The sequence below is a fragment of the Danio rerio genome, chromosome 7 (assembly GCF_052040795.2).
Source record: "Danio rerio strain M-AB ecotype USA chromosome 7, GRCz13ab, whole genome shotgun sequence".
Classification (NCBI taxonomy): domain Eukaryota; kingdom Metazoa; phylum Chordata; class Actinopteri; order Cypriniformes; family Danionidae; genus Danio; species Danio rerio.
Genome location: NC_141027.1, coordinates 10,319,643 through 10,332,110, shown reverse-complemented (window position 1 = coordinate 10,332,110; position 12,468 = coordinate 10,319,643). Strand labels below are relative to the sequence as shown.

Below are 12,468 nucleotides of genomic sequence, written 5' to 3'. Positions count from 1 at the left end.
CACAGCAAGAATGTCACTGGTTCAAGTCTCGGCTAAGCCAGTTTGCTTTTTTGTGTGGAGTTAGCACATTCCCCCCGTGTTGGTGTGGGTTTTCTCCGGCTGCTCCGGTTTCCCACACAGTCCAAACACATGCGCTATAGGTGAGTTGAATAAACTAAATTGGCCGTAGTGAGTGTGAATGAGCGAGTATGGGTGTTTCCCAATACTGGGTTGCAGCTGGAAGAGCATTTGCATATGCTGGATAAGTTGGCGGTTCATTCCGCAGTTCCTGATGAATAAAGAGACGAAGCCCAAGGAAAATGAATGAATGAATGAAGTGATCAAAATGAATGAAGTGATCAAAATCAAAATAGTAATAAATTATAAAGCACAAAATATAATAAAGGTCCCCACAGCAGAATAAACACCCATAATATAATACCACAAATAAATAACATGACACTGCAAGTTTGACAATGTTCTCATCAATATTAAAGGCGCCTTTCTTTAGCACACTTTGTCCAGCACAATTCAAAGCTGAATACACAGTCTTAATTAATACCTCATTGAAGATATCCTTCAAATGAAGCGACTGAAAGCACTGCTTGTTTATACTCCGCAAGCCAGCTTTTAGCTTGACCACTACTGACAAGAGCTTATCGCTTGGCTAGCTGGCACTTTTATTTGAGTTGCCCTTTATCAAGGACACTTTGTGAGAAAGAACGGATGCTGTGCAAAGTGGCTGTTTGGAAATGACAGTTCCTTTGCATCTTCTCACGCACTAAACTGAGACGCTCATAAAGAAGCCATGTTAAAAAAAGACTGGCGTAACAGCTTCATGTGAGACAGGATGAATTAGACGGAAATACAATAAAAGAGAGAGCGACTAGATGCGTACTGTAAGACTCCCATTAGCCTAGAAAAAACATTTACCAAAACACTCACAGCTGAATAGATGTTTGGCAGACGAGCTGCTTGCCTGGGACCAATTGACAGTGCTGATTTCAATAGATGAGAGTGATGCTTTTATATGAGAGATGAAAAAGACAAAAATGTAATAGAAATATCCAGCGTGTCATGAATCAGAATCACGATTCCCATCTGCTATTGGTCAGAAATGCTGTGAGTAAAGACCCCCAAATCTCACAACTAATTGAAACAAATAAAATCACTACACAATTAGATTAGGATAGAATAAAACATTAAAATATGAAAACTATACTTGAGAATAGAAAAGAACACAACAGAGATGGGTAGAATAGAATAGAATAGAATAGAATAGAATAGAATAGAATAGAATAGAATAGAAAAGAATGTAATTAAAAATATGAGAACAATACTTGAGAATAGATTAGAACACAACATAGATGGGATGAATGTAATAAAATAGAATATAATTAAAAATATGAGAACTATACTTAGAAATAAACTAGATCAGAACAGGGAAAGGTAGAATAGAATAGAATAGAATAGAATAGAATAGAATAGAATAGAATAGAATAGAATAAAATAGAATAGAATAGAATTAAAAATACGAGGACTATACTTGGAAATAAAATAGATCAGGAAAAAGCAAGGTACAATAGAACAGAATAGAATAGAATAGAACAGAATATAATAGAATGGAAAAGTAACCCATGATATGCAACATGTTTAAAAATAAAAGAACTATACTTTGGAATAGAATAGAGCAGAGAATGGTGGAATAGAATAAAATATAATCCAATAAAGAAGTAACAAATAAAATACAACAGGATTGAACCACATAAGAACATATTTTGAAACAGATTAAAACAGAGAAGGGTAGAATATGATATAATATAATATAATATAATATAATATAATATAATATAATATAATATAAATAGAATAGAATAGAATAGAATAGAATAGAATAGAATAAAACATAATTAAAATATGAGAACAATACTTGAGAATAGAATAGTAAACAAAAGAGACGGGTAGAATAGAATAGAATAGAATAGAATAGAATAGAATGAAATAGAATAGAATAGAATAGAATAGAATAGAATAGAATAGAATAGAATAGAATAGAATAGAAAAGTAACCAATGATATGTAACATGTTTAATAATAATAAAAAAAACTATACTTTGGAATAAAATAGAGCAGAGAAGGGTGAAATATAATAAAATAGAATAGAATAAAAAAGTAACAAATAAAATACAACAGAATTAAACCAAATAAAAACATATTTAAGAATAGAATAAAACAGACAAGGGTAGAATAGAATAGAGTAGAATATAATAAAATAGAATAGAATAGAATAGAATAGAATAGAATAGAAAAATTACCAATGGGATACAACAAAGTTAAAAATATAAGAACTATATTTTGAAATAGAATAGAACAGAGAAGGGTAGAATGGAATCTAATAAAATAGAAATCAATGAAATACAGATTAAAAAATAAGAACTATATTTTGGAATAAAATAGAGAAGAGTTAAATAATGTAGAATAGAATAGCAGAGAGTAGAACAAAATAGAATAGAGGTATGTAGGACAGAACAGAATAGAATTCAAAACATGAAGAAAACAACTGAATAGAATTCAATTTACAAAGGACAACATTGCATAACAATATTATGCTGTAGGTGCACACCAAGATGAGCATAATAGAAAAGAAATAGCAGAATAGAAAAGCCAATGCAATACAATTAGTTTAAAATATAAGAACTACCGTTATAGAGTAGAACACATAGGATGTAGATAAAATAGAATAGAATAGAATAGAATAGAATAGAATAGAATAGAATAGAATAGAATAGAATAGAATGGAATAGACAAGCAACCAATAGAATATAACAAATAAAAATATGAGAACTATACTTGGGAATAGAATAGAACAGAAAATTATAGAATAGAATAGAATAGAATAGAATAGAATAGAATATAATAGAATAGAATAGAATAGAATGAAGAAAACAACTGAACAGAATATGATACTGTAGATGCAAACTAATAAAAGCAGAATAGAACGAAACAAAATATAAAAGAAAATTCAATACAATTTAATTAAAATATAAAAACTTTATATTGTAATTGAATAAATAAGAGAAGAACAGAATGCAAAGAAAACACCTGAACAGAAAAGCATTAATTTAATAATACTGTAGACGAGAACAAAGAACAGTATAATAGAACAGAACATAATAGAACAGAAAACAACAGAACTCAAATAACAAAACAATAAAATAATAGAATAGAACTAAACAGAATGTTGAAATAGAGAAGTAATAAATAACTTTGAAATTAAAAATAGAAGGGTAGCACATAATAAAACTATACTAAAATAGATTACAGTAGAATAGAATAGAATAGAATAGAATAGAATAGAATAGAACAGAATAGAATAGAATAGAATAGAATAGAAAAGAAAAAAAAAAAACTAATTTGACCAATGGAAACCAGTTGAATACATTGGAATTAACAATATAAGAATATTATATTAGAATATAGTAGAATATAGAAGAATATAATATTAAATTTAAAAGAATAGAATAAAATAGAGATATATTTTCTATTTCGAACCTACAAATAAATGCCACAATTTAATGAAAATGAGCATAAATAGTTGATTATATATTACACTCAGATTTAATATACACACTTTACCTAAAAATAAAACTGACCACAAAAGAACAGCCACAGAATGGTAATAGGCACTGGGCTGTTATGTGTTCTCATTAATGTGAATGAAATTTGATTAACCACCGGCTCCCTGTGCGATCATTCACTAAAATTATTTACAGCTTGGATCGTCCCAGAGAGGCAGGAACATTTGGCACTCGCAAGTTCCCCAAAAGATCAGAAGGGACGATACGGGAACTGGCAGGATTCTAACCAGGGCAGTTAGCCAAGAAGACGAGAGCGAGAAGCAGAGGAGCAAAACTAGGAAGAAACTGAAAATATTCCCAAGACGAATGAAGGGATAGTGTTGCTCTGAGAAGATAAAAACAGAGTACAACTGAACAAGGTAAATGAGAATAGAATAGAATCCAAAAAAAAATTAATAAATTTATGAATAAAAACAAAACATACTGTGTAAATATAAACAGCTATACTGTGGGATAGATTTGAGAAAAAAGGTTGAAAAAAAATAAAAATAAAACAATAAAAGTAAAAAAGAGTGGCACACATAATTATACTGTGCATGCAAACAGAGAGGGATAAAGAATAGAATAGAATAGAATAGAATAGAATAGAATAGAATAGAATAGAATAGAATAGAATAGACAAGGCAATGTAACAGAACAGAAGGAAAAACTAAACAGAAAATGATACTGTAGAGGCAATCTGTAAATGATAGAACATAATAGAATAGAATATAGAATAAAATGGTAAACAAAAAGAAGAAAAAATGGAATAGAATAGAAAGAAACAAACAGAACAGAAAATTAGAAGAATAGAATAGACAAATATGAAAGCAATGTAACTGAACAGAGCTGAAAATTATACTGCAGATGCAAACTGACATTGGTAAAGTGGAATAGAATGGACTACAATAGACTATAGATTAGAATAGAATAGAACAGAATGCAAATATAAAGCAATGTAACAGAACATAACAGAAAGTTATACTGAAGATGCAAACGGAGATTGGTAAAATAGAACAGAACAGAATAGAATAGAATAGAATAGAATAGAATAGAATAGAATAGAATAGAATAGAATAGAATAGAAAAGAATAGAATGAAAACAAGTAAATAATAGAACAAAATACAAGAAAAAACAAACAGAAAATTGTACTGTAGTGGCAAACAGAGTGCTAGAATAGAATAAAATGTAAAAGTTTGAAAGCAATGTAACAGAAAAGAACTTAAAATTACACTGTAAATGCAAACTGAGAATGGTAGAATAACAGAATAAAATAGAAAAGAATAGAATAGAAAACAAAAAGAATTAAACAATAGAACAGAGTTGAAAAAAAAACTACAGAACAGAAACCTGTACTGTAGAGGCTAACTGAGACTAAAATAGAATAAAATAGAATAGAATGAGATTAGAATAGAGTAGAATGCAATACGAAGAGAACAATGAAACAGAATAGAAAGAAAAAAACAACAGAAAACTACTGTAGAGGCTAAAGCAGGTCATACACCGGATGCACCACTTGGTGCCGCGACACGGCGCGCACATGACAGTTAAAAGTATAGCACACCAGACGCACACATTCGCATGATATTTAACGTAAAACTAATCAGATGTCGCTCTGCAGTGCGTTGCCTGTGTACTGGTGTGTGACCCTCTTAACTGAGAATGATAGACCAAAACAGAATAGAATAAGATTAAAACAGAAGAGAATGTAATAGAATAGAATAAAATTAAAACAGAATGAAAAATATGAAAACAATTGAACAGAACAGAACTAAAAATTACACAGTAGATACAAACTGAGAATGTTAGAATAGAATAGAATAGAATAGAATAGAATAGAATAGAATAGAATAGAATAGAATAGAATGGAATAGAATAGAATGTTAAAAGAAAACAATGTAACTGAACAGACCATTATACTGTAGATTCAAACTGACAGTGGTAGAATAAAATATATTAGAATAGAATAAAACAGAACAGAATAGAATAGAATCGAATAGAACAGAAAACAACATGTATCTCAGCACATTACAAGTAGTCCTGTGAAAAAAGATGGTCTCCTCTTCCTGTTGTTCCTAATGCATGTGATTAGAAATGAAGGCCATATTCTACTACCCACAGAGAGACCGCTGCAGACAGCCTGCCTTACTAAAGACGCAGGTCATGACATCCTTTCAGTTCACTTTTTGTGAAGTTTCATGTAATAACGAGAAAATTATTTACTGTTTTTTTTTTCAATACCTTGAGTCCTATCTTCTAGAACCAATGATGGAACATATTTATCTTGAAGTATTCATGGATTTCTCAAGCTTGTTTATATTTAGGCTTTTCAATACAGCAAAGTACTGAACCCTCGGCTCACAGGCATGTCAACATATTACCTTGAGAGCTGCTGAATAGTTTACAGGACCAATTTGCCATGAAATCCCTGCTCCTCTAGGGAGATTGAATTAAAATTATTTGTCTGCTTTTCTACTGTGCCCTGCGCTCAGTCTGTGCCCCTTGTCTGGGCTAAAAGTACACATAGATGTAGAATAAAATGGGTAAATTGGGTGATAATTGCACCGCAAGAGACTGTGGCTGTACTATTAGAGATATGATATAAAAGCTAGCTTGCTTCCAGAACAACATGACTGCGTGTACTTCGGGAACTGATTGAGGGTAATTGAGCATAACAACCTAGGGGTGTCAACCAATGAAAACCATGTAAAGGTGTAGGAGTGATTTGACAACCATAACAACCTTTCTCATAAATATTCGTAAGGTGACGTAACATTCGTAGTTTTGTCTAAAATCAGGTATGTGGGCACTTGCCATAATGATTTGTTTGTTTATTTGACTACAGTTTTTGCGTTTACATAATAACCAAGCTCTTACAATGTAATGACTACTTCCAATAGTATAAAACAGTTGCTACAGCCCAGTAATCAGTAACTGGTATATAATGGTGGACTTGCTAAAATGTTACATAACGCATCAAAAAACTCACACTGTCAAAAGTGCTGGGTTTTTGAAACTCAATGTTGGGTCAAATTCTCAAACTCAACTCAATTGAAATTCGATTAAAAACAACAAATAACACAATGTTGAGTTTGTCCATATTTGACCAAAAAATGGGTTTTCACAATCCACCATTCCTTAGAGTGTATAGAATTTAGTTTCAGCAATTCTACTCCGATTGATTGATGATCACAACAAAGTATAGATTGTTTATGTCTCACTAACCTTACACTAAAAAATCTTGGGTTGTTGTAATCCAAAACTGGATCAAATAGCGCTTTGAGTTTAAGAAAAGAACATTACAAATAAAATGTATTATTATTATTATTATTATTGTTGTTATTAAATACAGACAAATCCAATATTGGGTAAATTTTATCAATTAAATTTAAAATTTTAACCTAATGGTTGAGGGTGGGGTTGACGAACCAGGAAGGCTCATAGTGGGTTCTCAAAGTATGGTAAAACGAGAAAAACCTCCAAAAATATAATTATGGCCCAACTCACTGATGTAAAGCGATGGTTTATTTACAGTGTAGAGAGTAAAAACCAAAATAACCCAAAAACTCAGCAAAGTAACAAAATAACTAAAAATAAAAGAATAAATAAATAAACTATATAGAAATTCCGCTAATATACACAGACAGGTCACAAATTGCATATGACACCACAATAGCTTGCTCGCTTGCCAGGTTAACTGACCTCGAATCGCTGTTTGGGGCTGCCCTTTATAGGTGAAGCCCCACCCCTTTAACAAAAACCAACATGCACTAATTAAAAGGTAAATACAAACATCTGTACATGTTCTCAAGTCCATTATTTAAAACACATTAGACCCCAAACAGTCACAATTAATCAAAGTAAACCAAACTAAATTAATGTATGAAGATATAAACATGAATATATAGATAAATAAAGATAAGTATAAAAAGTTTCCCCCCCTATCCAGAAGACAATGAAAGAGTCGGTTTCCAGTTGCTCTGGAGCACTCCACAGTGAACTCGGCACTATTTAGCCAGGCCACTGGGAGGCGCTCTGTTTGACCGGCTAATGGAAAAGCAACTAGGAAGAATTTGTGTGTGAGAACCAATGTGCTGATGGCTGACGTGAGCACCAGAAGGTAGGTAAGTGAATGTGTTTGAATCTGTTTATCTGTTCTGTTATCATCACATTGATTTTGTCCATATTTGATCCAACTTTGGTTTCCATCAATCCACTTAGTCCCTTTATTCATCAGGAGCTGCCACAGTGGAATGAACCACCAACTTATCCAGCATATGTTTTACACAGCAGATGCCCTTCCAGCTGTAACCCAGTACTGGGAAACATCCATACACACTAATTCACACACATACTCTATGGCCAATTTAGTTAATTCAATTCACCTATACCGCATGTCTTTGGACTGTGGGGGAAACCGAAGCACCTGGAGTAAACCCATGCGACCATGGGGAGAATACTCCACACAGAAATGCCAACTGGCCTAGCCAGGACTCGAACCAGCAACCTTCTTGCATTGAGATGACAGTGTTAGCCACTGAGCCCCAGTGTCATCCCTTTTGAAATATATTCAGGTCAAAATAAAAGAATTAGACATTTGAGTGAAATAGTAATCTGTCTAAGGGATTCAAATCTACGGTATTGTCTCAAGTGATCTAACAAGTTTAGAAAAATCTAGCATATAACACGGTGCAAAATCTAATTCAACACATAGTAAATACACAAAGAAGAAATTCATTTGTCTTACCTCTCGGGATTTCCTATGCCGTTCTTTGCCTTCACTATGTCGATCTCTTTCTTTGCCTTCCTCCCCGTTGTGACTTGAATAAGAAACTGTTCTCCAGTCTCGAGGTGAATTGGTGATGCTGGCCACTTTGGACTCAGTGGCGCTGTTCTCCTCATTAAGTGACCTGGATGACCTGCGAGTGAAAACGCTTTTCTTTAAAGCTTTTACCCTCAGGCTTTCACTCCCATCAGCTTCCGAGCAACACCACTCTGGACTTTTTTCCACCTTCATGTTGTGGCCAGTGGTGTGACATTGAAAAACATGAGGCGAGAGGTTGGCATCAGTCTTTATCTGTTCCACCAGACCACCATCACTCGATTTCCCATTCACCTCTGGCTCTTGAATCTTTTCATCCAGCCTAGTAAGCTTTGAGAGCACCTGAGAGATCTCCCCTCGCACCCCAGAAAGGGACTCAAGCTTCTTCTCAATCTCACCAATCCTGAGTACCAGTTTGCAAACACTCTCTTTGAGTTCATCATCAGAGTTCTCCAGTGACTGGAAAAGTCGGTCGAGTTTGATCCCTGTTTTGCCAATCTTAATAGTGTTTCGTTCAGGCGAGCTGTCCCCATCTGATTTAGTCACCTGAGACAGTGAGCCGTTGCTGTTATAGCATGATGGCTGCACAACTCCAAGAGATTCGCACACGCTCATATCATCCAGAAAGCGAAAGATGTCACTAATATTGTCGCTGACGATCTCAGAGTCTTCCTCTGAGTGTTTGAAGGGTGGCCTCTCTTTAAATTTGTTTTGACTGGGATAATCTTTCACCTTCCTGGACTCATGTTGTTCCGTCTGAGTCCCGACACTCATGCCGTTGTCCACATTACTTGACTGAAAAGATGGACAGTTGATACTTTTGTCCTTGTATCTTCTCCCAACCTCTCTTTTCTCAATACCAGGTCCGCAAGCAACAGAAGACATGTCTTTAGTTTTGCTTCCATTGGACTTCTTGGAGAAACCTGAGGGAGAGGCAGTGGGCTTGTCCTTTGCACACTGAAAGTGTTGGTCATTCTCCATGGTGCCAATGTTGTGACGGTGATTGTCCTTTGGCACTTTGCCGTTCAAAAAGGACCTCTCAAAATCAGGACCTTCTTCGGTATTCAAACTCAAGCTCTTGACAGGCCAGGCTGGTTGTCTGCCATGCTTAGTAGAAGTCCTCCTGTTGCTCACACACTCAGAAACTGTTGTGGGTCCAAAGTAAGTGGACGCTTGCAAGTCATCCAGGCTCTCGTGCTTGACCCGCCCTTTGTTCTGGATGGGTGAGTTGACGGGTTCAAAGTAAGGGTTGCTGTATGGCAGCTCAAAACTATGATTGAAGAACGTGGGAGGCTTGCTCAGCTCCCTCCTGTGGTGGTAATTGCCACCAGATTTGGGATTCGCTCTGCACTCCGTGGTGATCACATGGGGCGAAAAGGCAACAAGGTTGTGGAAATCCTCTTTGAAGATATTCCGCTTTTGCACACAGGAGTGCACGGTAAAAGGCTCTCCGCTGGACACGTAAACATCCTTGATCCCTGGGTTGGCGTGGAGAGATTCCTGGTCTGTGGTAGACTCGCTGTCGATGTCCATGGGGAAGTAAGTGCTCTGCATCTCGCACGGAGGAGGACTGACACTGGCATACTGTGGCAGATGCTGTAGTTTATCCAGTGAGGCTGCCCTACATTTCAGATCCTTGGTGACTCCCAGGAGGAAGTTGGGGTCTGAGGTTGGTATAAACTGCTGGCAGCTGTTGCAGTCAGATTTGGGTGAATTTCGAGATACGTGATGACCCCTGGTGTCCAAAAGTTTGTACGCCCTGTCATTGTCATTGTATTTATACACATCCGTGTCAGATCGACAGGACTCAAATGACTGGTTCTTGTGAAACTTGGGTCTTGGACCCATTGGCAGCTTGTCTTTGGCCATCCCTCCATTCATCTGGATGAGGTTAAACATGGTAACGATATCAGCCGCCACCATGAGCTTCTTGGATTGTTGGTCCTCCACCGAGCACCTCATCTTGTCCTTGAATAAGGTTGCGGGGAAAGCTGGATCCAAACATGCTGTGTAGAATAGCAGACTCCTCAGCTTAGCCAAATGGACCAAGTCAAACCTGGCACAGAGGGATTTACAAAGGTCCTGGTAGGAAACAGTACTGTACTTAGTATCCAATTCCTCCAAAATCCTCACAAGGAAGAGGGAATACTCTGGCATGGCATCCATTGTTGTTTTGATTGTTGATTTTGGGAAGAAAGGACAGCCTGCAGGGGACAGATGAATGATTAGTGACTGAAGAAATGTGAGCCATCTGCCAAACTACGATAAAAATCACATCAAGATGCAGGTCTGTGACCAACACAGACATACTCTGAATATTGATTAACCAATATTATTATTTTTTTTTATCTTTACAAGGAGCTCCAAAAGTTTTAAAACAAAGTAAAACAAAGAAATGTTATGACATAAACCTAACATAACATAGGCTACTTAAGATTAGGGAATTATTAATGTTACCTGATTTATTTAGTTTCTATATTGCAGTGCTTTTATTTCTTCTGTTTGCTGACTTTTTTTGTCATACAAGTACATTTGTGAATACATTTATCTGACTTGATGCAATAATTAGTTAAATCATGAGATGCTCTTTGCAACTCATGCAATGCTGAACAACACAAATTGTGTTGGAACAGTCCATACTCAGGTTCATATAGTCTTTTTTAACATTTCTGACAAATTCATTTTAAATAACATTGTGAAATTATGCATATGCCATGTGCATTTTAATTTCTGAATAAATTTTTAGAGCTCTTGGTTAAAAAACAAACAAACATGTAAAATAGTTCAACTATACAGAATAGATAATTTAATGAGAGCCTTTTTGTCAAGCCACACAGATTTATATGAGCAGTTTCAGACAATATCCAGATATCTTCTGAAAGTACAACATGAAAACGTGAGATTACCAACATTTTCTCAAAACAACGTTTTAAGCACAAGTCTAACTTTGCTCTAAATTGATCTCAATGCTGTCAAGAACAATCAGAGAGTAATTTTCTTACCTATGGATTTGGACTCCACTGTCCCTCCATTCTTGAATTTTCAATAGGAAAAAAATAAAGAAACACATTTCATCTATTAGCATAACAGGGTAAACTACAGAATGCTTAATGCATGCACAAAGAAACAGCAGCTATGCAGTTTCAGTTGCATAATATGACTGTAAATCAATTTGCAGCGCAAGTATGCATGTATAAAATCCTATCTGCTGCAAACCTCGAAAAGAAGAAAAATTGATGGTCAAAAAAGAAACAGGAAAGCTTAATAAACGCATTGTCAAACACAACACAATGTTATTTAAAATCATGCCAAACAAATTTGAAAATGCAAGAATTAAAAGCACACACACACCTATTAAACGGTCCCATCTGCTGTCCTCAGTATCGACAGCGCGGGAGGGGAAAAAAAAACTAAACAGAGATGCTTCAACTCAAAAGTGCATTATTAATCCATAGGCATTTCTTTGCGGTTGCACGGCTTCAGCATCGTACATCCTCTAGTCCTTCTGACCATTGGGAATGCTAAGGAATGGCCTCTCTTCATCTGTATCCCATCCGGATTGCGGGGGGAGTTTGGTGAAGGCGCTGCTCTCTCTCTCCATCTGATGAAACCCAGAAAGCTCAACTCGGCTTTGTTTCCACCTAGAATGACGTAACAGCACCTTAAAACCATCCGCGAGCGCGTGGAGACAGGTTGAGGAATTGACAAACGGGAATTGTTGTTATTATTGGATCTTATTATGCGTTTAATAGAAAGCGCAGCGTCAGTGGCTCGTCAGGCAGATCGGAGGTCGCTGCTGCAATCTTCAGCGCTCCTCTAAACAGACCCCGCGCGTGTTTATTCAGTTCGTGATGTGGAAAAGGACGAAATCACGATTAAGAGAAAGAGAAACTAATGCAAAAGTGATGAGGATGGAGCCTCCGGGTGATAAATGTAATAACGGGCAGAACGCGCATATAGTTAATTTTAACGCGTTATATAGGGCAGGTCACAATGGAAATCTGCAATTAAGCTTTATAAATGCGTAAAGCGCATAACGCATGAATTGAA

General features: G+C 35.7%; 1 protein-coding gene across 1 annotated transcript in view; it reads right to left on the bottom strand.

Moving 5' to 3' along the window:
* The window catches only part of minar1 (membrane integral NOTCH2 associated receptor 1), a 45,319-nt gene extending 33,071 nt beyond the window's left edge, over positions 1-12,248 (bottom strand). Inside the window, 3 exon segments of the mRNA NM_001423843.2 lie at positions 8,344-10,622; positions 11,421-11,451; positions 11,770-12,248. Coding sequence (NP_001410772.1) covers positions 8,344-10,584 — 2,241 coding nt within the window. The 5' untranslated portion in view covers positions 10,585-10,622; positions 11,421-11,451; positions 11,770-12,248.
* Positions 12,249-12,468: the final 220 nt, after the last annotated feature.